The 26762-nt window shown below is 49.9% G+C and overlaps 1 protein-coding gene and 1 pseudogene across 2 annotated transcripts; one reads left to right on the top strand and one right to left on the bottom strand.

Moving 5' to 3' along the window:
• The first annotated feature begins 1037 nt into the window (after nt 1-1037).
• On the top strand, nt 1038-26095 carry LOC309638720 (small ribosomal subunit protein uS19 pseudogene; annotated as a pseudogene). The gene is made up of 2 exons (XR_014268560.1): nt 1038-1574; nt 25747-26095. The product of XR_014268560.1 is annotated as a small ribosomal subunit protein uS19 pseudogene (transcript).
• CLEC3B (C-type lectin domain family 3 member B) lies at nt 17953-26377 on the bottom strand. The gene is made up of 3 exons (XM_082413913.1): nt 26127-26377; nt 21924-22022; nt 17953-18512 (listed from the first exon to the last, which is right to left on the bottom strand). The coding sequence occupies exons 1-3, from the start codon at nt 26233-26235 to the stop codon at nt 18112-18114; spliced, it is 609 nt and encodes a 202-aa protein (XP_082270039.1). The 5' UTR covers nt 26236-26377; the 3' UTR covers nt 17953-18111.
• Nucleotides 26378-26762: the final 385 nt, after the last annotated feature.

Genomic DNA, 26762 nt, shown 5'->3' with positions numbered 1-26762 from the left:
CCTCACTTAGAAAGAGTGGATACATGTGTACGTATAACTGACTCACTTTGCTGTACAGCAGAAACTAACCCAACATTGTAAATCAACTATATTCCAATTTAAAAATTAATTAAAAAAAGAAATATAATCCACTCTTCTAGGAAACATAGACAGGATGATTGTACATCCCAATTTTCTGGTACATCCCTGATTTTAAGTAATATAACTATTCGATTACCTCGGAAACAGTTTGGCTACATATTACATTGTTCTATATAATTTTTTTTTTTTAGTGAGGGGAATCCATTACATGTCAGATCCTCTGAGAAGCAGACAGGAAAATGGGATTTGAAGTGCAAGAGATCGATTGGGGGAAACACCTGTGAAGGCTCAAGAGCAGCAGTCTGCAGAGAGAGCCCTCTGCAGTACAGGTCTGACCCTGTGTAAAGAGAGGGGGGAAGAAGGACTGGGTAGGAAGAACCTCAGACCACAGCACAGTTCTGAGAAAATCGTGGCCAGGCCTCTGGGGCGTCCCCAGGCTAAACTTTCCCCTTAGAAGGGTCACCTCTCTGGCGGGAAAGGTTCCATGCTGGTGCCCCTGCCGAGCTCAGTCACTGCCCAGAGGCAGCCAGGGAAAGACTGGCCCCTGTAACCCCGGGTGGCAGCCAAGGTTGTCAGTCAGCTCCAGCTCTTGGCGGCAGGTTATGTTAGAGCCATCTGAGCGGCACCCTCGATGGCCATAGGTTTCTTCCTTCACCAGTACCTTTTTTTTTTTTGAGTCACTGAACCGGGTCAAGTCCTCCTAGAAGCAGGAGCCAAGGCAGGATTAGACATGCAAGAGATTTGTTAAGGGAAATGCCTGTAAAGGATAAAAGGGGTAAGAGAGGAGGGAAAAAAACCTATACAAGTGTGATTTAAACTGTAGAGTGCTGGCGAATAAATACGTTCATAGACGTGTTTTGTTTTGTTTTGTTTTAAGCCTCTGTTAAGTCATATGTCCTGAATTTTGGCTTGGGAAATACGGTTTCCTTATAAGTCGCGTTAAGTGATGATACTGGAATTTAGGAAGTGCCAACAAGGTGGCGGAGGAACAGCAGAAGTGGACCTTCCGCAAGTTCACCTACGGCCGCGTGGACCTCGACCAGCTACTGGACACGGCCTGCGAGCAGCTGATGCAGCCGTACAGCCCGAGGCAGCGGCGGCGGCTGCACTACGGCCTGCGGAGGAAGCAGCCGTCGAGTGGCTGCTGAAGCGCCTGCGCGAGGCCGAGAGGGCGGTGCCTCCCACGGAGGAGCCTGAGGTGGTGGAGACGTGCAGCACGGCGTGATCATCCTGCCCAAGATGGTGGGCAGCTGGGATGGTGTTTACAACGGCAAGACCTTCAGCCAGGTGAAAACCAACCCTGAGATGACTGGCCCCTACCTAGGCGAGTTCTCATCACCTACAAGCCTGTGAAGCACGGCCGGCCGGGCATGGGGGTCACGCACTCCTCCCGCTTCGTTGCCCTCAAGTAGCGGGCTGGCCAGTAAAGGCACAGACTTCTCTCTACTGAAAAGAAAGGAAGACATTGGAATTTAAAGCATCAAACAAACAAGGTCTGCCTCAACTGCTATTATATTTGCACGGCTTCTTTCTGTGAGGGCTTCCCAGGTACCCTCTCCCTTACTGTTTCTCAGCTTTTCAACAGGGGGTGGTTTTGCCCCGCGGGGGACATTTGGCGATGTCTGCAAGTATTTTGGGCTGTTACAGCTGGAGCCCGTGTTACCGGAGAGTAGGCTCTCCTCTCATTGCAGAAAGAATTCAGAGAGGAGACAGGTCAAGAAAGCAAAGCGAGGATTTATTTAAGGGATGGTAGGCTCTCAGAGCTGAGTAGCTGGGCTGTTTTCTTGGCAAGCCGGTTATGTGGGGTGTAGAAATGAAGGGGCGGCATATTCATTGGGGAGGCGGGAGGGGGAGGGAGGAGAGGGGGGGAGAGGGGGGGAGAGGGGGGGAGAGGGAGGGAGGAGAGGGGGGGAGAGGGAGGGAGGAGAGGGAGGGAGGGGCTTGGGGTCATATTCCCTGATTTTCATCCTAGCTCCACCTTGCTGAGGGGAGGAGGAATTTTTGTCCTTATTTAGTCTTTTTTTTTTTTTTGAATTTTGTTTTATTTATTTTTTTATACAGCAGGTTCTTATTAGTTATCTATTTTATACGTATTAGTGTATATACGTCAAGCCCAATCTCCCAGTTCATCCCACCCCCACCCCCCCCCCCCCCCGTTGTCCTTATTTAGTCTTGATAGGAAGTGTCATGGCCTTGGTGCTCGATGGGAACTTCTTATCTGTAAAGTTTTATTGTAATGAGAGCATAATGAGCAAAAGGTTACGTTCGGACGCCAGAGATTCCCGCCTTTCCACACCTTTCTTTGCCTCCAGGACACTTATCACACCAAAATGTGTGGTTTCCTGTCAGTCCAGAGGTTCCTGCTTTTCTTTGTCTGCGGGAGGAGCCCCCCTGCCCCCCACCGTTGTTTACACGATGTATGGTTTCCTGCCATTTGGTCCATGTCCCCGTTTCTCTGTTCCCATCTAGCTATCTGCCTGCTCTAACATTCCCACTTCAAGGAGTCTGCACCCTTAAAATCTTTTAAGGGGCAAAGGGTCGATGGTCCATCTTCTGTAACTGCTTCGAGTGAGCACGGGCATTGTCCCTACCTGTGGGTCCAGATCTCCTTGCTGTCTGTCAGAGATAGGGATCTCGGGGTTGTTTACAGTGGCGGAGATGGAGAGTGGGGCGTAGATCCAGTGGCTGGTGGTAGTCCTCATCTTCAGGTGAGATGGGCTGAAATCCCTGCCACATCATCTTTTGAAGTTGGAGTTTCCTGAAGCCATGAGTTTTTTTCCCTCAACACCTCAGGTTTCGATACAGCAGCTGTAACAGGGAGAAGTTGGAGTATATCTGAATACAGTTATTAGTTATATTAAACATTAGTCTGGAATATTGTCCAATCCCTGTGCTGGTCTTCTCTTGTGTATTGTTAACTATTATTGAATATTATGCTTTTATTGTGAGTTTTAGTTTTATTTATTCCAGTCACTAGGTTCTTCCACCAGGTAATGATGTTCCCCACATGTTGGATATTGGCAGTCTGGTTGGTGTCTGCCACCCAACTGTGATTACTAAAAAGTAGAGTGTGATTGTATTGTGTTTTCATTAAGCCATCCTAATTCTTGTCCCTGGATGCTAATAGCAGTAAATAGCAGAGGCTAGCTTTACCTAAAAGATGAAATACCCTTCCTTCTGATTTGGAGGAGGGTGTCTGTTCCAGAGAGTTTGGCCTCCAGTTGGTTCCTGCCCCAGTCCTTCCTTACCGCACTGGGTGGTAGATGAGAACCCAGAATATTTTGCTGTTAGCGCCACCATATCCTTCAAGGAGGCAGGGAGTCCTAAAAGACGTAGGTCCTTTGGGGAGGTACAGCTGTGGGGGCAGATCCAACAGTCAGATGAGTTAGTAACTTTAGCAATGGCATTTATGGTGTCTGAGTGGATGTTTGTAAGCTGGAGCTGTGCCAGTGTGAATAACAAGGAAGACCATTAGGATGGGTGTGGTTAAAGGGGACATGATTTCATGAGAAGCAAAAGAGCTGAGAAACGGAGAGTTTACTGGAAAGGCAGGGTATTGATGCCTGGAAGGGAAGTTATTAGCCTCCTTTAAGGTGATTTTTACAGGAGTGACAAACTTTGTTTTCCCTGCGGTTCCCTGATCCCAGACCTGTGGATCTGTAAGGTTTTTTGTTTTTTGTTTTTTTAATTTGGGGGGAATATTTTGCACTGTCCATAATGCATAACCCAGCCAAAAATAGGCTTTGGTTTTGGTTTTCAGGGAGAGTAAGAGTTGCTCCCAAGGCTGAGAGAAAATCCCTTCCCAATAAATGGGCTGGGGCATTTAGGCATGACAAGAAACTTGTGTGACAAGGGTCTTTCCCCAGGTGCAAGTGAGAGGGGTGGTGAAATGTTCTAGATTTGGTCTTTCTTCTACCCCAACAATAGAGCAGGTTTCAGGGGCAAGGGGCCCAGCATGAGAAGTCAGGACAGAGTAAGTAGCCCTTGTGTCCACTAGAAACTGGACAAGCTTACGTGCCACGTTAGTGGTCACTCACTGATGACTGTTCCTCCCGTGTGATGATGACTGTCTTTTTGGGAGCCTTGGGAGGTCCCAGGTGCCGTCAATCAACCACTGCCATGACTGGCATGGGGGAATTTCCTCGCTCCCTTCAGAGCTGGGGGCAGTTCCCTCCTCCACTGGTACATCTTCTTACAGAGTGGGCATGGCATCTTGGGTGGAGGCTGGGACATGTTTCCAGGGCATTCCTTGCTCTAGTGTTCGGGGCTCCCACAGCTAAAACAGGCTCCCTTTCCTGGCGGAGGGGGTCTTCTGGGAGTACTTTTGGGGTGACCGGGAGGTCTTGTCATGACAGCTGCCAAAAGCCTGGCTTGCCGTTGTTCCTTTCTTAAGTCACGCTGTTCCTTCCTTTCTTGCTCAGCCTGGTGTCTATTGTTAAAGACACTAAAGGCTGTGTCAGTTAGAAGGTTGAGAGGGGTTTGGGGCCCCATGGCAAGCTTTTGAAGCTTCCAGTGGATTTCAGGGGCTGATTGGCTAATGAAGTGGGTTGCAAATACAATGTGTTCCTCAAACGTGTATGGGTCCACATTCGTATACTTTCTAGGGGCATCTACCAATCGGGCCTGAAATAAGGCTGGATTTTCATCTTGGCCTTTGGTGATCTCTTTAACCTTATCATAGTTAACAGGTTTAATTATGCATCGCTTCATCCCTTCAGTGAGGCAAAGGATCATGTGGTCCCTTCTAGTGATACCAGCCTGGCCTGGTTTATAGTCCCAATTGGGATCCATTAGAGGCACTGCCATCATGCACACAGGGTATTGTTGTGGTTGGACAACATGTAATCCATCAACATATGTTTCAGCCTGTGCCCAAATACGGGTCTCTTCCTCAGTGGTGCAGCAGTGGGAAAGGACAATATTTAGGTCCTTCCAGGTAAAGTCAAAGGAGAGAGTCAGTCCCTGGAGTTCTTTGGTGAACTGGCTAGAGTCCTCCCAGAATCTGCCCGAACGAGTACAGCACTGGTTGAGGTCAGACAAAGAAAAAGGGGTGTACTACTTCTTGAAGGGGGCAAAGAAGCTCCAGCTGCACTTCTGGTACAGAAGGGTAAAGAGACTTATAGGACAGGAGAGGGGCTGAAGGTGGTTAAAGAGCATTGGGGCTTGGGTTTTCTGTCTGGGGCACCTGTTCCTCCAGGGATGCCACTAGAGAGGGCTTTTGTAGCCTGAATGGGTCCCAGCTGGCAAGGTTCCCTAACATAGGACTTGCATAGCTCCGGGTTCTCTCTTAGGGCCATAAAAGCCTGAACATAAGGAACTTCTGTCCATTTTCCCTGCCTTTTGCAAAAATGTCAAACCGTAGGATGGTATTACAGTTGAGGCTTCTATTCTCAGACCAGGCCTCATCGTGCTCAAGTTTATATTGGGGCCAGGCTGTTTCACAAAAGAAAACAAGCTTTTTGCATTTTAAAGGATCTAGAGAAAACTTATTCCAGTGACTCAGAATGCACTGGAGGGGTGAGTCCTTGGAGATGGAGGAGGTGTTTCCCATCGTTCCTTCAGGTAGAGGGTGCGCCTGTAACAGAGAGGAGCACTAGGGTTAGGAGGGCCTGTAGGGACTCCCCAAGGCAGGAGGGGTTCCAGGTGTCCCCTTCCACCTAGTCCTGTCAGCTCTAGCCAAAATGGGGGTTAGCTACTCCCCCATAAGGCAGTGCTGCTGGCCACAGCGTCCTGGGGCCTGTGTCCTATCCTGGCATCCGTGGAACACGGGAGGAGCGACCTTCCTGAAGGCTTCTCTATAGACTCTGTGGCAGTATTAATCCCTGTGTTCCAGGGTATGTCCCCCTGGAATGGACATCCTCATGGTTCTAGGACCCATTTAGTCAGGGAAGCATCTTTTCTCTAAAAGGGTGGTAAGTTTCCAAAAACAGGCACTGGCCATTAAGGATCCCTCAAGCCTGGGGAGGCAAGTGCAGCAGACCCGCCCCTACAGGACAAGGCAGGAGTGGGGACGGGAGGGACCATGGAGGGGGCCTGCGGAATGCTGGGTGGAGAAGAATGGCGGCCTGAGGCATCCTCCTACCACCATGGGTCCCCCTTCCCAACACCCCTGGGTACACCCACAGACCACCCACAGAGTGAGGGAGCTCCTGAAGGAACTCAGCTGCCATGGCCAGGGTGCAAACTCTAAGTAAGGCTGTATTTTATATTTCCACACAAGTGAACCTGATGATGGTTAATTAAATGGTGGATAAGGCAAATCCAAAGGACACAAAGGTTGGGGGGGTCCTATGGTTGGGGTCCCTAGCTGCCTGTGAGAAGGGCCGGAAAGTTTTCCTGACACGCCTTGCACAATGAGAAGTGCAGGACCTAGCGACAAGGTTGGAAAATGCCTGACAGATTTCTTTTCCCCCATTTCCAGCAGAGTAAGCTGCAAAAGTGAGAGTGAGATAGGGACACAGAGACGAGACAAGGATAGTGAGGCATAGATGGACCAATAATAAGCCTATAAGGGTAACTGCGAGGAGGGGGCAGGGTTATGCTTTTATTTTTATTTTTATTCTTGTTCTTTTAAAATATTGATTTATTTAGGCTGCGCCAGGTCTTAGTTGTGGCATGCAGGCTCTTTAGCTGTGGCATGCGGACTTCTTAGTTGCAGCATGCATGCAGGATCTAGTTCCCTGACCAGGGATCGAACCTGAGCCCCCTGCCCTGGGAGCTTGGGGTCTTACCCACTGGACCACCAGAGAAGTCCCAGGGTTATGCTTTTAACTGTGTGCCTAAAACGTTGCGTGGAAATTGTCTTGAGGTGGGCGGACAGACCTACCGTCTCTGTAGTCCATTGCACAACCCACTCATCATCTGAAGGGAGATTTCTCGTGGTGAGCATCTTAGTGGCTTTTACGGCTTGACCCCATCGTTGTGGCAGTAGGTCTGAAAATGCGACAGACAATAAGAAAGCAGAAGAGAGAGAGAGAGTGAGGGAGAGAGAGGTAAGAGAGAGAGTAATGGCAGGAAGTAAGGCAGCGCCTCTCAAGCTCAAGAGAGGTGAGAGGCTGAGGCAAGTCTTCTGGCTGTTGCTCGCCAAAGATCGGGGAATAGGTTCTTGTCTTATGGCAGAAAGAATTCAGAGACATGGGCTTCCCTGGTGGCGCAGTGGTTGAGAATCTGCCTGCCAATGCAGGGAACACGGGTTCGAGCCCTGGTCTGGGAAGATCCCACATGCCACGGAACAACTAGGCCCATGAGCCACAATTGCTGAGCCTGCGCGTCTGGAGCCTGTGCTCCGCAACAAGAGAGGCCGCGATAGTGAGAGGCCCGCGCACCGCGATGAAGAGTGGCCCCCACTTGCCGCAACTAGAGAAAGCTCTCGCACAGAAACGAAGACCCAACACAGCCAAAAATAAATAAATAAATAAAATTAGAAAAAAAAAAGAATTCAGAGACAGGGAGGTCAAGAAAGCAAAGTGAAGATTTATTTAATTGATAGCACATTCTCAAAGGGAGGGTGGGCAGTCTCAGGTGAGTAGCTGTGCTGAGTTTCTTTGGCAAGCAGGTTATATGGGGGTGTAGAAATGAAGGGGCAGAATATTCACTGGGGAGTGAGGGGTCTGGGGTTGTAGCCCCTGATATTCATCCCAGCTCCACCTTGTGGAGAGGAGGAGGGAATTTTGTCCTTATTTAGTCTTGATCGGAAGTGTCATGGCCTCGGTGCGTTATGGAAACTTATCTGCAAGGCTAATTTTATTGTAATGAGAGCATAATGAGCAAAAGGTTACCTTCAGACAGCAGAGATTTCTGCCTTTTCCCACCTTTCCTTGCCTGCCTCCAGAACACTTATCACCCCAAAATATATGGTTCCCCGTCAGTCTGGAGGTTCCTGCTTTTCTTTGCCCAAGGACCCCTGTTGACTACAGGATGTTTGGTTCCCTGCCATTTGGCCCATGTCCCCCTTTCTCTGTTCCTATCTAGCTATCTGCCTGCTCCAACACTGGTACTGCTGGCACCTAGTGGGTAGAGGTCAAGTATATTGCTAAATATTTACAATGCACTGGACAGCCCCCATGACAAAGAATTATATGGCCCAAAATGTCAGTAGTGCCAAGGGTGAGAAACTCTGCCCTGTTGATCCTCTCCATCCTTTTGCAAGGAAGCTGGCAGCATAAGTAACTTAAATGGGCTTAGTGGGTAGACCCCAGGGACTGGAACCTCCTGGATGGACTAGCCCCAGGGCAATAGCAATATGTACAGCCATCTCCTAACAGTGGACCATTCGTAGCAATCAAGCATTCTGAAGAAGAGCAACCAGAGCCTCTTTCCTGTTTAAATAGCAAGTTTTTGATTAATGAATGCCCCAGACCTCCAGTAGCTTTCCAAAGACATAACTAAAACACACAAACTCTCTTATATAAGTTGTAGAAACTCTCATGTTAGTAAGATGCTTTAAAACTTGATCCCAAGCAACATGCTTTATATTCAGTCACATCTGAGAGAGATGTACCCACGCCTGCCCTGACATTCTGTCAGTGGTATTTAGAATGTAACTTGACACTTTCCTAGCCCATCTTGCTTAAAATCTACTGAGTTTGGGGGGCCGTCAATAGAAATTTTTCTTTTAAACATTGAGTTTGCTTTTTCTCCTCCCAACTGTCCTCTAACTCTCTGTGTTTTGTGTCCCAGCCAATATGACAAGCATCACTAAGGGAATTCTGGAGCACAGTGGATGTTAGAAGGGACTTTATATTGAGAGAATGAAAACCTAGATTCCCATCTGTGTTCACTTAGTTTTTACTGAGCATCAGAGAGGCAGGTAACTCTGTCCTCAACTGTAGGGCATGGACATAAAAATGACAGCACAGTGTTAGGTGTACTTATGCCCCCCTTCCAAGCTCCACCCACCTCCACCCTCTTGTATGCCCTAGTCTGACCTGACTGCATTGCCTGGTCCTACTGCAAGCTGCCTTTCAGCTGGATTCACCCAGTGAAAAGCACCTGCAAAGTCAGGAGGGTGGGATGTTTCTCCCAGTCCCCTCTGTGCTTGCATTTTCTGTCTGTGGCTGTGTCCCTCCACACAGAGATCTCTTCCCGTGTGTACCTGCTTCATGGCTCCAGATGCACTATTTGCTCCCCTGGCCCTTCTGCCGTGTGCCTTCTGTCGTGTCTAGCCTGAGAATGCCCTGCCGTCCCTTGCTCGTTTGCTGATAGCGCCCCATCTCTGTAAATACAGGAGTCCTCACTTTGCACAGTAGTTTTGGGACTGTAAAAATGACCGTGCAAAACAACCTTAATAATCAGTGGGAAAAAAATATGATTATTCTGTGACCTTTCAAACCGTTTGTCAAAACACTAAAGCCCTCTTACTATTGGTAAGAGAAAAAGTAGTAAAAATGAGTATTAAATAAAGTAATTTGAAGCATTAGAAACATTGAGGATAAAAAGTATTTCTTCGTAAAAATCTTACCAAGAACGCATTGAACAGTGTTTGCCTGCTTCTCCTTGTTGTATATCTTGATAGAGAGTGAACATCTTTCCTCTGCCTTGGCAAATTGACATACTCTAAGTCTGGATCAGCTGCCACTATTTTATCCTTTTTACTTTCAGTGTCACAGAATACCTTTGAGAGGTCCTTTAAATCCAGCAGGTTTTTGCTGGCATCACTTCCTCTGGGACATCTTCATCACTTTCGTCATTTTCTTCACTTATTCATTTATGTATTAAGTTCACCTTCCCTAAGTTCCTCCGGCTGCATATCCAGAGTCTCCAATGGCAGCAGTGTCAACTCCCACAGTCAGCTCTTTCTTCTGTAACTCCGTCAATATGCTATTCAAATTTTACTTCCAGTATTATCACTTTTCATTTCCTTCCTGCGTTTTCATCTTTATTAGCCAGTTCCCTCTTTCAGTTAACCATTTTGTAAAAAGTCACATGGATTTATCACTGGGAAACAAGGAAGCAACACAACCACACACTTTGCTGTCTGTGCATGAATTGAGTAACAGATGTCCAGTGACCAGTCACCAACAGGCTTTGAAAGAGGTGACATGATTGGTCATGATCATGCTGTGCATTTGTTGTTTACATAGTGATTTGTAAACACTGATGAGCTAGCCGTCCAATTATACTTTAGCAACTGCAGCTTTATACAATTGTTCACAGTTCATATACAAATGTAACTGAAATTTTAACCATCTTGTTGGGGGACTGGTGTTACTTAACTAAAATAATTGAAATTACTGATCATTGAAATTCATGCATATCAGAGCTGTGCAAAACGACGACTGCCTGTACCCCTTTCGTTATAGTCCTTTGAACTACCTGAGTTGGATTCTGCTTCCTAATGGTACCTTAACTGACACAGGGTGCATCTAACTCCTCAGAGGAGCAGAAAAGAAAAAGCTCCACAGAATTCAGCCAAGGTCTGTCAAGATATGCACTGTGGCTTTTTTTAAATTTATTTAATTAATTTATTTATTTATCTATGGCTGTGTTGGGTCTTCGTTTCTGTGCGAGGGCTTTCTCTTGTTGCGGCAAGTGGGGGCCACTCTTCATCGCTGTGCGCGGGCCTCTCACTATCGTGGCCTCTCTTGTTGCGGAGCACAGGCTCCAGATGCGCAGGCTCAGTAATTGTGGCTCACAGGCCTAGTTGCTCCGCGGCATGTGGGATCTTTGCAGACCAGGGCTCGAATCCGTGTCCCCTGCATTGGCAGGCAGATTCTCAACCACTGCGCCACCAGGGAAGACCTGCCCTGTGACTTTTGACTCAGGACCAGCAATAATGATTCTACCATCCAGTTGTAGGCAGGCAGGAAGGCACCTGGGGGGTAATAGCCTTCTAGGTCCAGGCTTCTCAAGAAAAGGGCTGGCCTATGAGACGACTGATCCAAAACTAAGGCTGAGATGGCCATGCCTAGAAACTAGGAACTTGTTGAAAGGAATGAAGGCTTGACCCAGCTACGCAATTGAAAGTAAGCTTCTCTTACTGAAAGACCCATGGCAGCAAGTTTTTGGGAACCACATGAATGAATCACCATTCCTCCTTCAAGACCTCTTAATTCTCCTGCCTCCTAGCCTCTAGTTCCCTCCCACGTTCAGGCTTTGGATCTGCAATGGCTCTATGGCACAAACTGCTGGTCACCTACCACTTGCCCCTTCTTCCTTAATAAAGTTTAATTTTATTTGGGGTATAGAGGAACCTACCTAAAGGGTTTTACTTCTCAATCTTCCTTGCCGATAGACATTTGACAAAGTTCTGGCCTATGAGATAAAAGAAAAAGAAAAGGCTCTTTAAAGAAGCTGACTGGACCTTTTTTGTCCATTCTCCTTTTGCTTTTACTTGATGTGGATATAATGTGGATAATAATGGTTGGAGCACCAGCAGCCATCATGGACCATGAAGTGACCTCAAAGATGGAAAGCCCCCACTAGAACAGTAGGGTGGGAAAATAAAAGGAACGTTGTGTCCCCTATGACCATAGAGATGCCATACCAGCGTTAGACTACCTGCCTCTAGACTTCTGTATTGTTTAAGGCTCTTTTATTTTGGATTTTCATTATATGCAACAAAATGTAATCCTAACTGATAAACATTCGTACTGAAATTAACTTACTATACCAAGTCCTTCAAGATGAACCTCTACTTCCTGTCAAAATCAATATAGAACAGTAACCAAACTGATTGTAGCCAATCCTGGTTACTGTGCAGGGTACCACTGTTCAGTGCTTAGAATGGTAGGAAATTCAGACTGAGGCAGACCATGGGGAGAGATATTCTGGAGCTGATGGATTTCTTTCAAAATCTTAACCTAAGATTAGGTAGCTTCACCTAAGTCAGTAGTTCTCAATCACTATAGCTTGGAATCACCTGGAAAGCTTTAACTACTCCCAGTGCCTGGTCCCACTCCCCACAGATTCTGATTATTTAATCAGTCTACAGTGAAGCCTGGCTGTTGGGTTTGGGTTTTCCTTTAAGTACCTCAGGTGATTCTAATGTCTGGCTGGGGTTAAGAACCACTGACCTAACCTTCAATTTGACCTGGTCCGTATTAGTTCAGCTCCAACTACATTGCCAGACTATCTTTCCAAGAGAATTGTCTTTTCAGTGTGATATTAGGTCACAGTTGAGCTCATTGTGGCTTTTCCTACCCAGGTAAAAGTCATGGCTTTTTATTATCTTTTATATACGGCAGTCTTATTTCCAAAGCTTTTTTTCATACAGTACTGCTTTCTCATGGTCTTCAAAATTGTGTGCCAAGCAGTGGGCAAGAGGCTTTATGTATATTTAGTCTTCACAACAGTGGTGTGAGAGAGGCATTATGCCCTCTCTACAGATGGGGAAACAGCCCCAGAGATTCATCCTAAGCTGGGTCACCATGGTCCCCAAGGGATGGTTTTCTGCTCTCACCTCCGAGGGCACATCCTCTCATCACCCCAGAAAGTTGAATTGGTTTGTGGAAGCAGAGTGGGTGACAGCTTAACAGATATGGGTTACAGGCCCTTCTCTGATGCCTTCTCCCATGGCCTCGGAGAGAATAATTCAGAGGGGATTGGAAGAGACTGCAGTAACCACAGTTAAGGCAGCCATGGTTGGTGAACATGAGAGGCTAAGAAGTTTGTCTCCATCCATGTCTATGAGCTTGGCTCTGATGCTCTGTTCTCCCATTTCAAGCCATGCAATTGAAGAAACCACAGCTCAGAGACTGTGGCTCTCCCAACGGTCCCAGAACTAGAAAGTGGCAGAGCTGGAATCCAAATCCAGGGTTTCTTCCTGACCCTATTTCACTACCAATGAGTAACTTCAACCTGGTGTAAGGTTTTCCTGATGAAACTTGGTGATGAACTGGAGGAAACACTAGTTTTCCAATTTGTCTCTGACCTAGCTATTTGGCTTGTATGTCCTATTCTGAAAGACATTTTCCTACGACTACTGCACAGTTGTTTTCCCAACAATGCGAAACAGGAGAGCTACCCTTAGGGGGAAAACCCAGCCCCATTCCTCTGTTTCTGAGCTCCTTAAAATGCCAAGTCCCTCAGCAAGCAGGTGAACACCTCAAGAACAGGATCCAGGTCTCATGGCCCAGCTCCTGGCAGAGTGCTTGGCACATGGAAGGCACTCAGTACTTACTAGTTGGCTGTTGGGAGAAATGGTTTGCACAAAGCTCTTTCTACTAACAAAGTGAGACTCTTGGGCTCATTCTCTTGCAAGCTGCTTGACCTTGGCTGGTCACTTAACCTCCCTGGGCCTCGGTCTTTTCGTCTGAAGATTGCATTGATCTATGAGATGTTTCTCCCCTGGCTGTGTTCTCACACTGTATGAAACAGCAGTACATTCTAGTGGAGAAGATGGTTAGTTTCTTCGTAGATTGTGTCATGATTTTTAGCCTGAAAGAGACACTCATAAACCATGCTTTTCATGAGTCACCCATGAAAGCAGGTAAAGTAGAATCTAACGTTAAGCTTCAGAAACAGCCCTGGAAAATCTGGGTGGAAAATGTGTTTTTACAGGAGTCCCTACCAGCAATCTCAAATACACACCAATGCACATCACCATCAACTCCTTTTCACAAAACTTTCACAATCACATCATGAATTATCTGAAAACTTTCTTCAAGATTCAGGAAGAACTGAGTGTATATAGTAGATGGCACATGGGCCTTGGAACTCAACAGACCTGTGCTGGAAATCCAGCCCCATCCATGGATGTTCTTAGAAAAATTATCCTCTCTGTACTCCATTTTCCTCAACTGTAAAATAGGCTTAATAATACCTCTCTCCTAGGTTATTATGAATATTAAATGAGGTAATTCCTGGGTTGTTGTCAGGACATAGGGGCTTGTGGGTCAGAGCCCAGCACACATCAGGAATGCACACATTGCTCATTTTCTTTGTTTTTATTAATATCTCCACTGTCAGCAAAGCCAAAATCAAAAGAAGAATGTGCCTAGAGGTTTAAGGCATCCAGGACACATTAATGCTTTCAGTTGAAGCAAATATGTGTACGTGTGTGGGAGGGAAGTTCGCATTCCAGGGGCCGACTGTGACCAAAGTTTGAACCAGCCTTCTCTGCTGTATAGCTAGCTAGTGGTTACACAGGAAAGGCTATGGTTTAGGGAGGCTGGGAGAGATGTGGCGGGAAATGGGAGCCAGGAAGGATATTATTTTTAAGGGTCAAGCAGGAGCCTTGGGCCTAGTAGCAGCAGAACAAGAGAGGTGATCTGAGACTTCCTCAGCAAGTAAAATCACCAGGAGTCCTGATGACTTGGATCTCAAGCGTGACAGACACTGAGGCACCTGTGATGCCTCACAGGCCTGGGGCTTGAGCGACTGGTAAGGTGGGGACCTCCCATGGAGATGGTGATCGCAGGAAGAGAAGCAGACTTGAGTGGGAGATGCCAAGTTCTCTTTTGAAACATGTTAACTTAGGTGCCTAAGGACTCCTAGATGGCGGTGTCCACCAGGCATCTGAATTTGTAACTGTTTGGGATTTAAGAGAGAGAGAGCAGGGCCCACGATTGCTGCAGAAAGTAAAGTGTCGGGGTGCGGGGGCTCGTTTGGGCAGAGGAAACAACCACCAAACAGCTTTCTCTTCTGGAGAGAATTCTACAAAAGACATTCCCGAGGATAGTTGGGCAGAATCCTGGACTCAGGAGGCTTAAGAGGTCATCTAGGCAGAACCTCATTTTGCAGGTGAAGAAATTGGGGGCCAACATGCCCCACAGGCCTTCTCCAGGATCCCACAGCAAGGGCCACCATTACCAGCCCCAGGTCTCTCAGGGCACCCCCTTCTCTACACTGTGGGTCTCCATCTGTACTTCCTCCCCTTGACTCTCCCTTCCCTTGGCTGGGATGAGCTAGGCTGAGGAAGGTGGTAGGAACAGCCAAATGCAAAAGGATTAGGAATAGGAGTGGCAGCGGTGGTGGGACAGGGAGGAGAGAGCAAGGCTCAGTTGGAGCCTGAGCACATGGCTCCAGCACACTGGTTAAGGGCCAACAAGCAGACAGAGAAAGACCCTTCCAGAAACCGCCCTCTCACATGATTAAATAGGAATCTCTTAATCAGATGGATGGATTTTTCTTTCATTGGTTCATGTATCCTAGAGTGAAGCAGGGCTCAGCGTCAATATTACTCCAGTCTTGTTCAGATAAGTAGGCTGGTGTCACTGAAAAGAGTGATGTCACTTAATACTTGAACTTCTCCTAAGGTACAGGTCAAAAGCGCTCTGTCGTCAGAATCTATTTTGCATGGTCTGTGAGCATTAGGCTCTTCTCCAAGGCTGTTGAAGGCGAAGAACTGGAAACAACTGAACTTGAAAAAGGAGTTTTTACCCAGTCTTTTGCCTCCTTACAGCAGTATTTCAAATTATCCCTTTGTTGTGCATCCTCAGAGTTTTTTACACACCAGGGCAACACACGGTAAAGAGGGAAATGGATGATTGTGAAAGAGGGCTCTACCATCAGCTCTAGTAAAGAGTAATGGAGAAGCTGAAGATGTAGAAACCAGTTCCCTTGAAGATCTAGAAGCCAATACCTTGTCATTGTTTATATACGCCTTGGAAAATTCAAATTTTGTAGCCAGGGCCAGGAATAGTGAGGTGAGTGAGACACTCCCTGGGGTACAAAATTTAAGGAAGTACCTAAAAGCTCAGTAATTATGATAAAAAATATTTGAACACGATGTTTTAAAAAATAAAAATTAGGGGGCTTCCCTGGTGGCGCAGTGGTTGAGAATCTGCCTGCCGATGCAGGGGACACAGGTTCGAGCCCTGGTCTGGGAAGATCCCACGTGCCGCAGAGCAGCTGGGCCTGTGAGCCACAATTACTGAGCCTGCGCATCTGGAGCCTGTGCTCCGCAACAAGAGAGGCCACGATAGTGAGAGGCCTGCGCACCGCGATGAAGAGTGGCCCCCCACTTGCCACAACTAGAGAAAGCTCTTGCACAGAAACGAAGACCCAACACAGCCATAAATAAATAAATAAATACTTAAAAAAATAAAATAAAATAAAAAAATAAAAAATAAATAAAAAATAAAAATTAATGCAAAAAATCTGTGATAAAAAAACACATCAAAGCTTAAAGACAGGATCCCAGGACAGGTGTACCCCAGCTTGAAGTCCACAAGTCTCAGTGTCTCATGTGTAAGAGCATTCCCAGCTGATTAAAGATGGGTAACGATTCTCTTGCTCATACTTCCACCTGCTGCTGGAAGCAGGCAATGCCACGGTGGCACCTCTCCACCAGGACCCATGCTCACATGCAGAGGCCTGGTGCCCTCTTGCGGGCATCCACCCAATGCAGGGAACTTCACAAAATCCGTGGCCACCTACATCCTGCTAGATAGCTGAGTGGGGTAAAAAGAGCCCAAGATTCAGGGTTGCCAGACCAAGATTTGCGTCGCATTTTTGCTTCTCACTTACTAGGCCGTCTTGAAAAAAATCACATTACTGTTCTGAGCCTCAGTTTCTGCACCTATAATGGATCTCATCCATCATTACCTCTTCCTATAACTGTGGAATTACACGAGATGCTTTCTGTGACAATGCCAAGCAGGCTGTCTGGCACAAAGTACGCACACAGTTCATTGTAAGCTACCTATGCCAGCCCAGCCCACTCCCCTTGATCAAATCAAACTATCATCAATTTATTACTGAAGGCAAGACACACTAGAAGACAACCAGGGAGAAAAGATGTGGCACAGTCCACACAGTGGATGATGCCATGGCTGATGTGATAGGGAAGACCTCCCCTAAGGGTGTCACTAGAGCTGGGCCTACATGGTTGGATGGGCCAGGTCACACCAGGAGCTGGCCAGTAGCCTCTGGGGGTCACTAGGCCACTTCTCTGATGTTTTATCTCAGGGAAGTTCCAGGAACATGAGACAAGTATCATGGTGGTGGAAAGGCCAAGGCCTTTGTAATCCTGGCTCTGCTCCTTACTAGCTGTGTGACCAACGGAAGTCACTTAACTTCCCTGAGCCTCAACTTCCTTTTCTACAAAACTGGGATAATAACACGCCTGTCCTGGTGGATTAAGTAAGATGACATACTTAGAGTGCCTGCGAGTCTGTGGGCTCAATAAGTAGTAGCTGGTATTGCTAGGGTGGAACTTTCTGTGAGGAGCAGGAAGGAGGGGGACACACCAGTCAGGCAATGTTGGCCACTGTCATATTTGGCTCCTGAACCAGCCCCCTTGTTGGGCAAGAAGGCGGATGCAAATATCCCCCGTGGGCAGCCTGTGCTCTCACCCCGACAGGACTCAGCATGTCAGTGCACCCCAGAAATGAATCCCCAACAGGAGGGTGTCAGGTGGGGGTGTCCCTCCTCCTCTGGAGTTGTGGAGGGGATGCTGGATTCCAACACGAGGAAGTGGAGTCTGCAGTAAGAAGCCTGGAAATCTGAATAAGGGCTGTAACTTAGATAACAATATTGTATCAGTGTTCATTTCCCGACCTTGATAATAGTGCTCTGCTTCCGTGAGAAAATGTCCTTGCTTTCAGGAAACACACTGAAATATTTAGGGGTAAAGGGGCATCACGTCTGCATTTCACTGTCAAACGGTTCAGGAAAAAAATAGAAGGATAAGCAAATATGGGAAAACAGTATTTGTGGAATCTGGATGAAGGGTATACAGGAATTCTTGCAACTTTTCTGTAAGTGGGAAATCCAATGAAATATAAAGTTATTTAATTTTAAAAAGGCAGCAGCAGTCAGGGGTTCCTTCGTCCCCCCTCTTTTCCTCCTCCCCCTCCTCTGCTCCCAGCTCGCCATCCTTCACCACCTCCCTACTCGCCTCCTTCTAAGCGACCTCTCCCTGGGCTCCGGCCGGGCTCCTGGACTCCCCACCCCTCGGACCTGGCACAGACCGCAGCCACTCTCCGCCAAGCTGCACCCACTTTATTTGCAAGAGGAGGCCCCCAGCGCGCGGGGTCCGGGATGCGGGGCGGGAAGGTCCCACGGCCCCTCTTCCGGGGCTCAAGATCCCACCCTCCCCTGGCCCCGCCCCCGGACTCTGCCCCCGCCCCCGCCCCTCTCGGCCCGCTAGACGATGGCGAACTGGCAGACGTAGGGCAAGTTGTCCCGGCAGCGCTTGTCGAACCACTTGCCGTTGGCCGCACCGGACAGGGCAGCGCAGTTCTCGACCTTGCCGCCGTCAGGCTGTGCGGTGATCTCTGTCTCCCAGTTCTTGTAGGTGATATGGCCGCCAGTCATGTCCACCCAGGCGCCTTCGTCCGCCATGTCGTTGAAGCCCAGCCAGACCTCGGCCTCGCTGCCCACACTCTGGCTCAGGTACTCGTACAGGGCGTCGTTCTCGGAGCCCGTATGCGGGGTGCCCAGGGTGCCCCCTCGCGAGATGCAGTCCTCGCTCGCCTCGTGGAAGGTCTTCGCCTGGACGAAGGCCAGAAAGCACTTCATGTGCACCTTGGTACCCTTCAGGCAGACTGGGGGGGAGGGGGGAAATGGACGTCACCCAAAGTCTCCGGTTCCGGAGCCAAGAGCCAACCGCCAGGGGCAGTCACACCATCCTCCATCCCATCCCCGTACATCCTGTCCTCCATGGACAGGCTTCAGACCCAGGCCAGAGGGCCGTGCTGTGGTGGGCACTGATGCACATCTCAGATCCCCATTCAAGAGGTGGTGGAGCCCCTGCTGCTGGGAGTGAGGTCAGCCCCCTCAGCTGCACACGGCCCCTCCCTCAAGGTCACACCCCTCTCCTGGGTGCCCCATCCAGTGCCCAGGGGAAGAGGTAGGGTCATCTCTCCCCCAAGCATGATAAGTCTGAAGGGGCCTTTTAGCTTGGAGGCTCCACAAGGTGGCAGAGGCTGGCCTTGGGCCTGTGTTGCTACTCAGCTCCCCCTCTGCCCAATCTGCTTCCAACCCCTCCTTCCCTTCACAGTTGGGACCCTGGGCTCTCCCTAATAAATAAACTCCATCTCAGAGTGGGCTTCCCGGGGAGCCCAGGCGGAGCCACCTGCTCTGATCTTCCTCCAGCCCCACCCTCCCTAAGATCAAGAAGCTGCAGGGCCAGGGGACATCCCTACCCAGAGCCTAGACCACACTCCAGGTACCCAGGACCCCAAAGCCCTGCCCCAGGGGCCCAAGCAAGCTCCCAGAGTCTGCCAGGGGCCTCTTCTGGGGCGGCGACTGGGAGGATGGAGCTGAGACGGGCAAGCCCCCGGGACAGAAGAGATGGCCCAGGCGGTGGGCCAGGGGCTAGCTCTCTCAGGCATGGAACTCGAGTCCAAGATTCTAAATTTGAATCTGGTCTCAAAGGTTGTGATGAAGGTATATATTTGGTCAGCTTAGGAGCATAGAATGTTTTTACTTAGCAGTTTGGGGGTTTTTTTGTTTTTAATATTTATTTATTTATTTGGCTGCGCCGGGTCTTAGTTGCGGCACACGGGATCTTCGTTGCGGCATGCAGGATCTAGTTCCCTGACCAGGGATCGAACCCAGGCCCCCTGCATTGGAAGCATGGAGTCTTAACCACTGGACCACCAGGGAAGTCCCAGCAGTTTGTTCTTCAGCTGGGTTTGTAACTTAAATGTTTAGGCAGTTGGGGTACATGCCTCCATTTGTCCTCTTGCTCCTGACCCCAAAAGTGTTAGGGGTGGGTCTGCACTCCACCCCACCCCCATCCCCTCTCTCACTCACCCTCTCACTCAGTTGCTTTCACTTAACACACATCTCCATGTCCCCGTGAGCACCTGGCACTCCTGGAATTCTGAACTCCGGGCCTACAGCATCACAGAGGTGTCTTTACTCACAGATGCGGTCCCAAAGCAGCCAGCCCTACCGCGTGCTATCCTGCAGCTCATCCTAGCCGGGTTTCATTGCCCTTCCCAGCCTGGCGCCACACTGCCTTTCCTTCCTGCTGGGGACACTGACACGCCACCAAGACCCCTTTGGGGTGACGGATTGACTACCCCAGCTGCTGGGAGCGCTGCTGGGAGACAACTCTTAACTCTCAGCCCCTTTGGGGATTGCATCAGCGGAAGACAGCCCCCTCCCCCATGGTGTGCCCCCTTCCCAGAGCAGCCTGCACCCAGTGACTGGCCCATGAGCCCTCTTGCCCCACCTCAGGACAGCTCTGAAGGGCCCTCCCGTCGTCAGGGCTCCCTCTGCAGTTGGCTGAGGCTTTCGTTGAGACGCACAGGGCACTCTTCCCACTCCTGCGTCCTTCTGTCTCTTCCCTTCCCCGGGTGCTGATCCTGGGTGTGCTCCCTAATAAACCTCCTGCAGGCTAAACTCCACCTCGGGGCCGCTTCTTGGGAACCCCACCTGCAACACTCCCTCCAACATAGTTAGTCCTCAATAAGTATCAGTTCTCAGTGCCTTACCATCGTTACTGACATTTTGTCACTCTGGCCTATTCATGATCCCGTTGATTCTTGCTGGCCTTCCATAGCTTTGCTCCTACCATGCCCTCTGCTTGGAATCCTTCTTTATCTTCCTACACATGCGGGTTCCAGTGAATACATTGATTTCATGAATATATTGAGGCTCCCAGAGCCGGACCCCGGCTGGGTCATCTCTGCCTCCTTGTGCCTGGCAGAGGCTCGCTGGGGGAGGACCTCATGTGTGTTTGCTGATTGGGGGAGGGAAGGGGCAGATGGCGGGAGGGGAGGGTTGCTCCCCTAACCCCTGATTCTCTCAACTCTTCAGTTAGGTCAGGAGAACTCAGGAGTGCTTTGTGTGGGGTTATTGACAAGGTGATTTGCAGGTAGTGGTAGTAAAGGAGAGGGTGATGAGAGGGAGAAGGTCCCCAAGGAGGCCAGGAGCCCGTGAACCTCCTGGGAATCAGCAGACATGGAGGGGGTGTTTAGTTCTCCATATGCCATGGACTTTGCACGGGGAGGTCCCCACCACATCACCCACCTCAGGAGGCAAGTGGCATCTGGGTTGCACGGTCTTGGCACAAACACAAAGCTTAGACATGAGACCTTAGAGCTTGCCCTGCAAGTCCACCCCCAGCCCTTCGACTTTACAGATGAGGAAACTGAGGCCCCGAACAACACTGTGCTCATTTTAAACATTCCCCCATGTGTTAAGTATTATTGTTAGTCTGTATTCTGTGTTCTCCAGGGCAAGGTCACGAAGAAGTACGTGAGTTTTGAGATGTGTGGAAAATAGAGACAATACGAAAGGAACTTGGTGGAGAGAAAGAGAACAGGTTGCCCAGGCAGGCTGGCCAGGCAGTGCTAGGGCAGGTGGCTACGAGCTGTGTCCCCGGGCTCTGCAGCCGTGTATTTTGTCCATCCTGGCTTAGCTGGTTCGTGCAGGGCCAGGAAGACCAAAGCCCACCTTTCTCACACCCAGCATGCACCAGGCAGGCTGCTTCCATTCCCATCCTAAACTGCACTAACTAGCCAGGTGGGTGTGGCAAAACCAGAATCTCTCTATGCCTCAGTTCCCCTCTTTAAAATAGGGGTGATAAATCCTGCCTCAGCATAATGATGATTAAGAGTGGCAGCCTCAGCAAAGCTGCGGACACAGGGAATGAGGCTCACGCCCTGTAGGGCTGTGGGGGCTGGCTGAGCGGAGGGTCTCCTGGGGTTCATTAGGGTTGCCTCTGCTCCATGAGCGCTGCAGGGCTCGCACTTCCAGTGGGCGGTAATGGATTCTTGCGGGAGAACTTGTTGTCCTTTTGGGACATTGCTGCTTCCACACGTCAGGGGATCTTCCTGAGAGAAGCAGGCTGAGGAGGGGGCTCCTTGAATCCAGTGCCCTGGACTACAGGGGCCAGCCAGGGCCCTGGTGCTGGCTCGAGGCTACAGGTGGGTTGCTGGCTGCTGGCCTGAGCCCCTCTGTCTGATGTACCCCTGCCTGGAGAGGCCGCCACGTGCACTCACCCGTCTGCAGGGCCTGCTGCTCTTTCAGCAGGGCCACCTCCTGGGCCAGGCTGTCCAGCTGGGTCTTGAGCTCCTCAAGCATCTTCGGGCTCACGGCATCTAGGATGAAGTCAGAAGGAAGTGGGGACAATCACAAACACATGAGAAAGGCAGTAGGGGTTGGGGCAGGGCAGGGACTGGGAGGGGTGGACCACTGTCAGCCACAAGGGGACGAGGGAAACGACTCCCCTCGACCTTGATGTCTTGGCATACTCTCCCTCTCCCTGTCCCTGCCGGTGGTAGTCTAAGTGATCGCTCTTGATTTTCCTTCTGCCGGGGGACCATCCTTCACTTGCTCTTGCTAAAGTGAGACCTGTACTGCATTGTTTAGGAGAGCTGCTGCGATCAGATGGGATTGGGATTGGCAGGAGCGGGGTGGAGGGTGCAGACAGCTCCTTCGGTGACACCCAACCACCCTCCCAGCTCTAGAGGAGAACAGAGCACAGGAAGCAGAATCAGGGGCCCTTGAGACCTCCCAGATTCACATCCCCAGGCTGGAGGAACAAGACACAGACCAGCAGGGCAGGCGCTCGGCCTGGGGCTGTGTGCAGCAGCACAGGTGAACGTGTGTACAGGCTCTGAGGTTGCATGCATGTGGGTGACCTGGGCAAGTTCCACAGCCTCCCTGAATCCACTGTCCTCATCTGTAAAATGGGATGATAACAGCCCCACCTCCAAGGACTCTGAAGAAGAGTAAAGACTAAGAGAAATAAAGCATGTGACCAGTGCTGGGCTCATTGTCAGCCCTGTGACGTGGGTAATTTGTCTCTTCTATACCACCGCCAATTCACAGACGGGAAACTGAGGCCAGACTGAAGCAACTCGCCTGAACTGGCAGAGCCAGCAGCCCGAACCCGAGTCTGCACGGCTCCAAGCTTGTTCTCCCCATGTCCGTGATGGCAGCAGGTTCCTAATGTGAGCGTTCCTGAGCACAAAGGCCCGTTTGGAGCCAGTTATGCATGAGAGGCAGATGTGAAATGTCTTTCTCTGTGTGTGTAAGTTGAGAGCTAAGTGGGTGGACCCCAGTCTTTCTGAAATCCCAGGAGCTTCAGGAAAGGCTGAGCTCAGCTTGGGTAGAGGGTGAGGAAGCGCTTCCATGGTCCATTTGGCTGTGCCTGCATAAAGTCCACGGTATGAGTGGTGAAGTCAGACCTTTGTCCACCCCAGATTCCTTTGCAGGGGAATCGCAGGAAACATGAGCAAGAAACACACGGGCATATATAGAAATTCATGATGGAACTTACCAAATATGAGGAAATTAACACCCAGATGAGCAAGGCAAAAAAGGGAATGTTTGGGGCTGGCAAACTAGCCTGACTGGGTTATGTGTGCCTCACAGTGGGCCTCTGCCTCAGTGGTTCACAGCAGCTCCGTACTCAGTCCCGTGATGCACCAGCACAGGGCACCATGTAAAGTAGTGAAAGTTGGGTACTGCACAAGAGCACTCAGCTGAGGGGACAGGTGGGGGCCCATGTCCAGCCCCTAAGCCTTGCCCTGGCTGTGCTGTTTGACCACACCAGAGAAAGGGATGCTCTTCTATAATTTGTCAGCTCAGAGGGGGGAGCCTTTTGTGATTTGCACCAAGGTGCCCGGGTGTATGAGGGGCCCTCCAGGGACTGGCCAAGGAGCGAGGTGCTAACAGAACTCCACTGAGGAAGGCGTGGGAGTTGGGTGTTTCTACAGCTCTGGGCTAGGAGTCGGAGCCCTTGTGCTGCCCCTCACTCTGAGCCTCAGATTCCTGATGCATGTTATTGAAATGGATGCCCTCAGGTCCTCAGGTCCCTGTTCTAAGAGTCTGTGACCCCCTGTGAGGCCATCCTCCCCACCTGAGCTCCTCTGCCAGGTGTGGCCACATGGCCCCTGGAGCTCCAGCCGCCCAAGCCCTCCCTGCCTCACGTCTGGCTGACCCCCATACAGCTGGCTCAGGCCACACCCCACGCCAGGGGCAGATGAGCTCCCAGAAGCAGCCTGGGCTCTCCCCCTTCTCATCCCACCCTGGGGGCCAGTGTAGGGGCATAGCACATGCTGTCCTTTCCTCCCCTCGTCCATCCTGCCAGCTTGTTCTCCACCACTCAGCGGGCACTGAGGGGTCTCCTTGGGCATGACTGTCCCTCCTCCGGACACCCTCCCCCACTTTTGTGCACTGGCCCCTATGACTAGGTTGTTCCTTTGATTCCCAGTCCTGGCTGCTCCCAGGAATCACTGGAGACTGGTGGGAAAGGCAGATGCTGGGACCCATTCCAGGCCCCTGATCCAGCATTTCTGGGGGTGGGTCCCAGGTGCCTGGATGTTAATGTATTTCCCAGATGATGCTGATGATTCCTGAGGGAGAACCACCGTGGTTCTCAAATTGGTTCACATCTTAAGAGCAGGGATGCTGATTGTCTGCTAGAGTGTTCAGCACGTATACTGGCCCCGACCTGGAGAAAGAGCTCTGTAAGCATGTGTGGTGTAGGTGGGCAGCAGGTCGAAGGAAGAAAAACCAAGCTGCAGTGGGTTTCAGCAAGAGGCAGGGCTGGACAGGACACTCCACTCTTGCTCTGTCAGCTGTTCTGCGGGCCTCCAGAGTCCTGAACCTCCATGGGCCACCTCCATGGGGACCACATGGAGCTAGGGTTCAAGTGTGACAGCTGCGGAGGACCAGGGCATTGTCTGGTTTGACCTTCTTGTCCATATGATCAAATACATGATTTACATGATTAAATAAATACATACTAAATCTTTGGTAAACTTGAGAAATTAGCAACTATTTTCCACATTCAAAAATTCTGTTATTTGCCTTTGGAACTGTGTATCCTTTACAAAGAACATCCTTGGTGGCAATTTCAGCTAACGTTCGTGGACACACCATGCATGCTGTGAGTCTTCTTTTTTTTAATGAACGTTTTGTAAAAGGTAATATAGCCATATAACTTTTAAAAACCCAAACAGTTCAAAATGTCAAAGTCTCCTTCCCAGTCAGGTCTGCCCTTAGCTCCCTAGTTTTTCTTCCCAGAGGTAATCACTGTTACTAACTCTTGTGGATCCTTCCAGAAAATTCTATGCATATACAAGTAAATATATATTTTTATATAAGTCCCTTTTTCAAAACCAGTGTCAGCATAGTATCCATTCAAAGTATTGAACTTTTTGTTGTTTACTTTATGAACTGAACCTTGGGGATTATTTCCTATCAGCACCCAGATCTGCCCATTCTGTGTTGCAGGCCTGTGGGTCTCCATGGTCCTAATGTGCCCTTATGTACATCGTCTGTGACCAGTGGGCAGCTGTCCATTTACAGAAGAGGCTCAGAGAGGGGCCTGAGGGTGGCCCATAACCCTCTGCCTTGCCTTTTCTGTGCTCTTGGCCCCAGCCACCTGTTTCTCTGCTTAATCAGCACTCTCATCCCCTGAACTCTCTCTCCTCGCTTTGGAGCCCTGTGCGGGGTGACAGCCCGGTTCATTGCCATGGCATTTCACTAATGTTGTCTCAAAACAGCCCGCGGTGACCTCACTGCAGGCAGGGCTCCAAGGGCAGGCCTTGCTGAGGCCAAGGCAACCCAAGGACACCCCAAACCCAGAGGCAACAGAGGAAGAGCAAAGCTGCCTCCACTATCCTAGTTTGGGTTTGAACATTTTTATTTCCTTGAGGCTGTGATACACTATAGAACTAAGAATTAACTTGTTCCTTCCCCGCCCCCACCGTGCATCAAGTATATCTTATGTTCCAGACACTTCACATGTTTTCTATCATTAAATCCTCACAACCAGCGTTGTGAGCAAATGCCACAATCCCTATTTTACAGTTGAGAAACCTGAGGTTTGGAGATGACAAGGCAAAGCCTGCCAACATTCCTGATGAGAGTCGGACATGTCCAGACTTCTGAGCCAAAGGTTTGATTTCTGTAAAATATTGGGGTGGTGGGGGAGTGGATGTCAGTTTAGGTGATGTGGAAGCTTCTTTCCGATTCTAAGAGCCAGTGACTCTTACAGTTTTGACAACTGCCCCTGCTGCTGGAGGACTCTCCCCGGTCCCAAGGGGTACTTCATTGAAGTTCCCTGGACTCATGGAGAGGGAAAGTGAAGGAGGGGAAGGAGAGTGAGGACCTGCAAAGGAGAGGGCGACCAGCTCCCTGGAGGATGGGGAGGGGCCCCACCCCCGGAGGGGCCCCACCCCCCTCCTTACCTTTCTTAACATTTGCAGCCTTCTTGACCTTGGAGGTAGGTGTCTCAGCAGTGACCTGGGTCAGGAGGGAGAAGAGGCAGAGGAGCAAGTAGGGCCCCCAAAGCTCCATGCTGCTGCACCGGCTGGGGCTGCTGCTGCCGCCGCCTGCAGTGGACCTGGGTCAGAGAGCACTGGCGGCTGTGGCCTGGGCTGCACGTCTTAAGGCAACTGCCACGACGACCTCTGTCCAGGAAACCCTCCCAGAGTTGGCTGCGGGAGTGCCAAAAAAAAAAAAAAAAAAACGCTTGCAAAAGGAGGAAGCCCTTGGAGCCACAGAGGCTCGCTGCCCGGGGAACACCCACCCAGCATCCTGGCCCCGCCTTCTAAAACAGAGTCATTATTTTCTAGGATTCTGAAAAATGCACGCTAGTTGTCATAGCTCACATCTGCTGAGCAAGTTACCTTGGGCAGGCGCTGGGTCATACTTTTCCCTGGCCTCGTGGAGGCCTCACACCAGCAATATGAGGGAAGTGCTGTCATTTCCCCATTTTACAGTTGAGGAAACTGAGGCTCAGTGAGGTTAAGGGAACCCAAGCTAGCCAGCTGTAAGGGGCAGTGCCAGTATTTGACCCCAAGCGGGGTGACTCCAGAATGGTC

The sequence above is a fragment of the Balaenoptera physalus genome (assembly GCF_965194825.1).
Source record: "Balaenoptera physalus genome assembly, chromosome: 11".
Taxonomy (NCBI): Eukaryota; Metazoa; Chordata; class Mammalia; order Artiodactyla; family Balaenopteridae; genus Balaenoptera; species Balaenoptera physalus.
The sequence above is the reverse complement of the archived record's forward strand: the minus strand, read 5'-3'. Positions and strand labels throughout refer to the sequence as shown.

Excerpts from the sequence above, each read along its gene's own strand:
- CLEC3B (XM_082413913.1), bottom strand. The coding sequence starts at position 26,235 with ATGGAGCTTTGGGGGCCCTACTTGCTCCTCTGCCTCTTCTCCCTCCTG. Across the intron at positions 22,023-26,126 it reads GGCTGCAAATGTTAAGAAAG|ATGCCGTGAGCCCGAAGATG; the intron begins GTAAGGAGGGGG and ends ACTTCATCCTAG. Across the intron at positions 18,513-21,923 it reads GCAGCAGGCCCTGCAGACGG|TCTGCCTGAAGGGTACCAAG; the intron begins GTGAGTGCACGT and ends CCTCCCCCCCAG.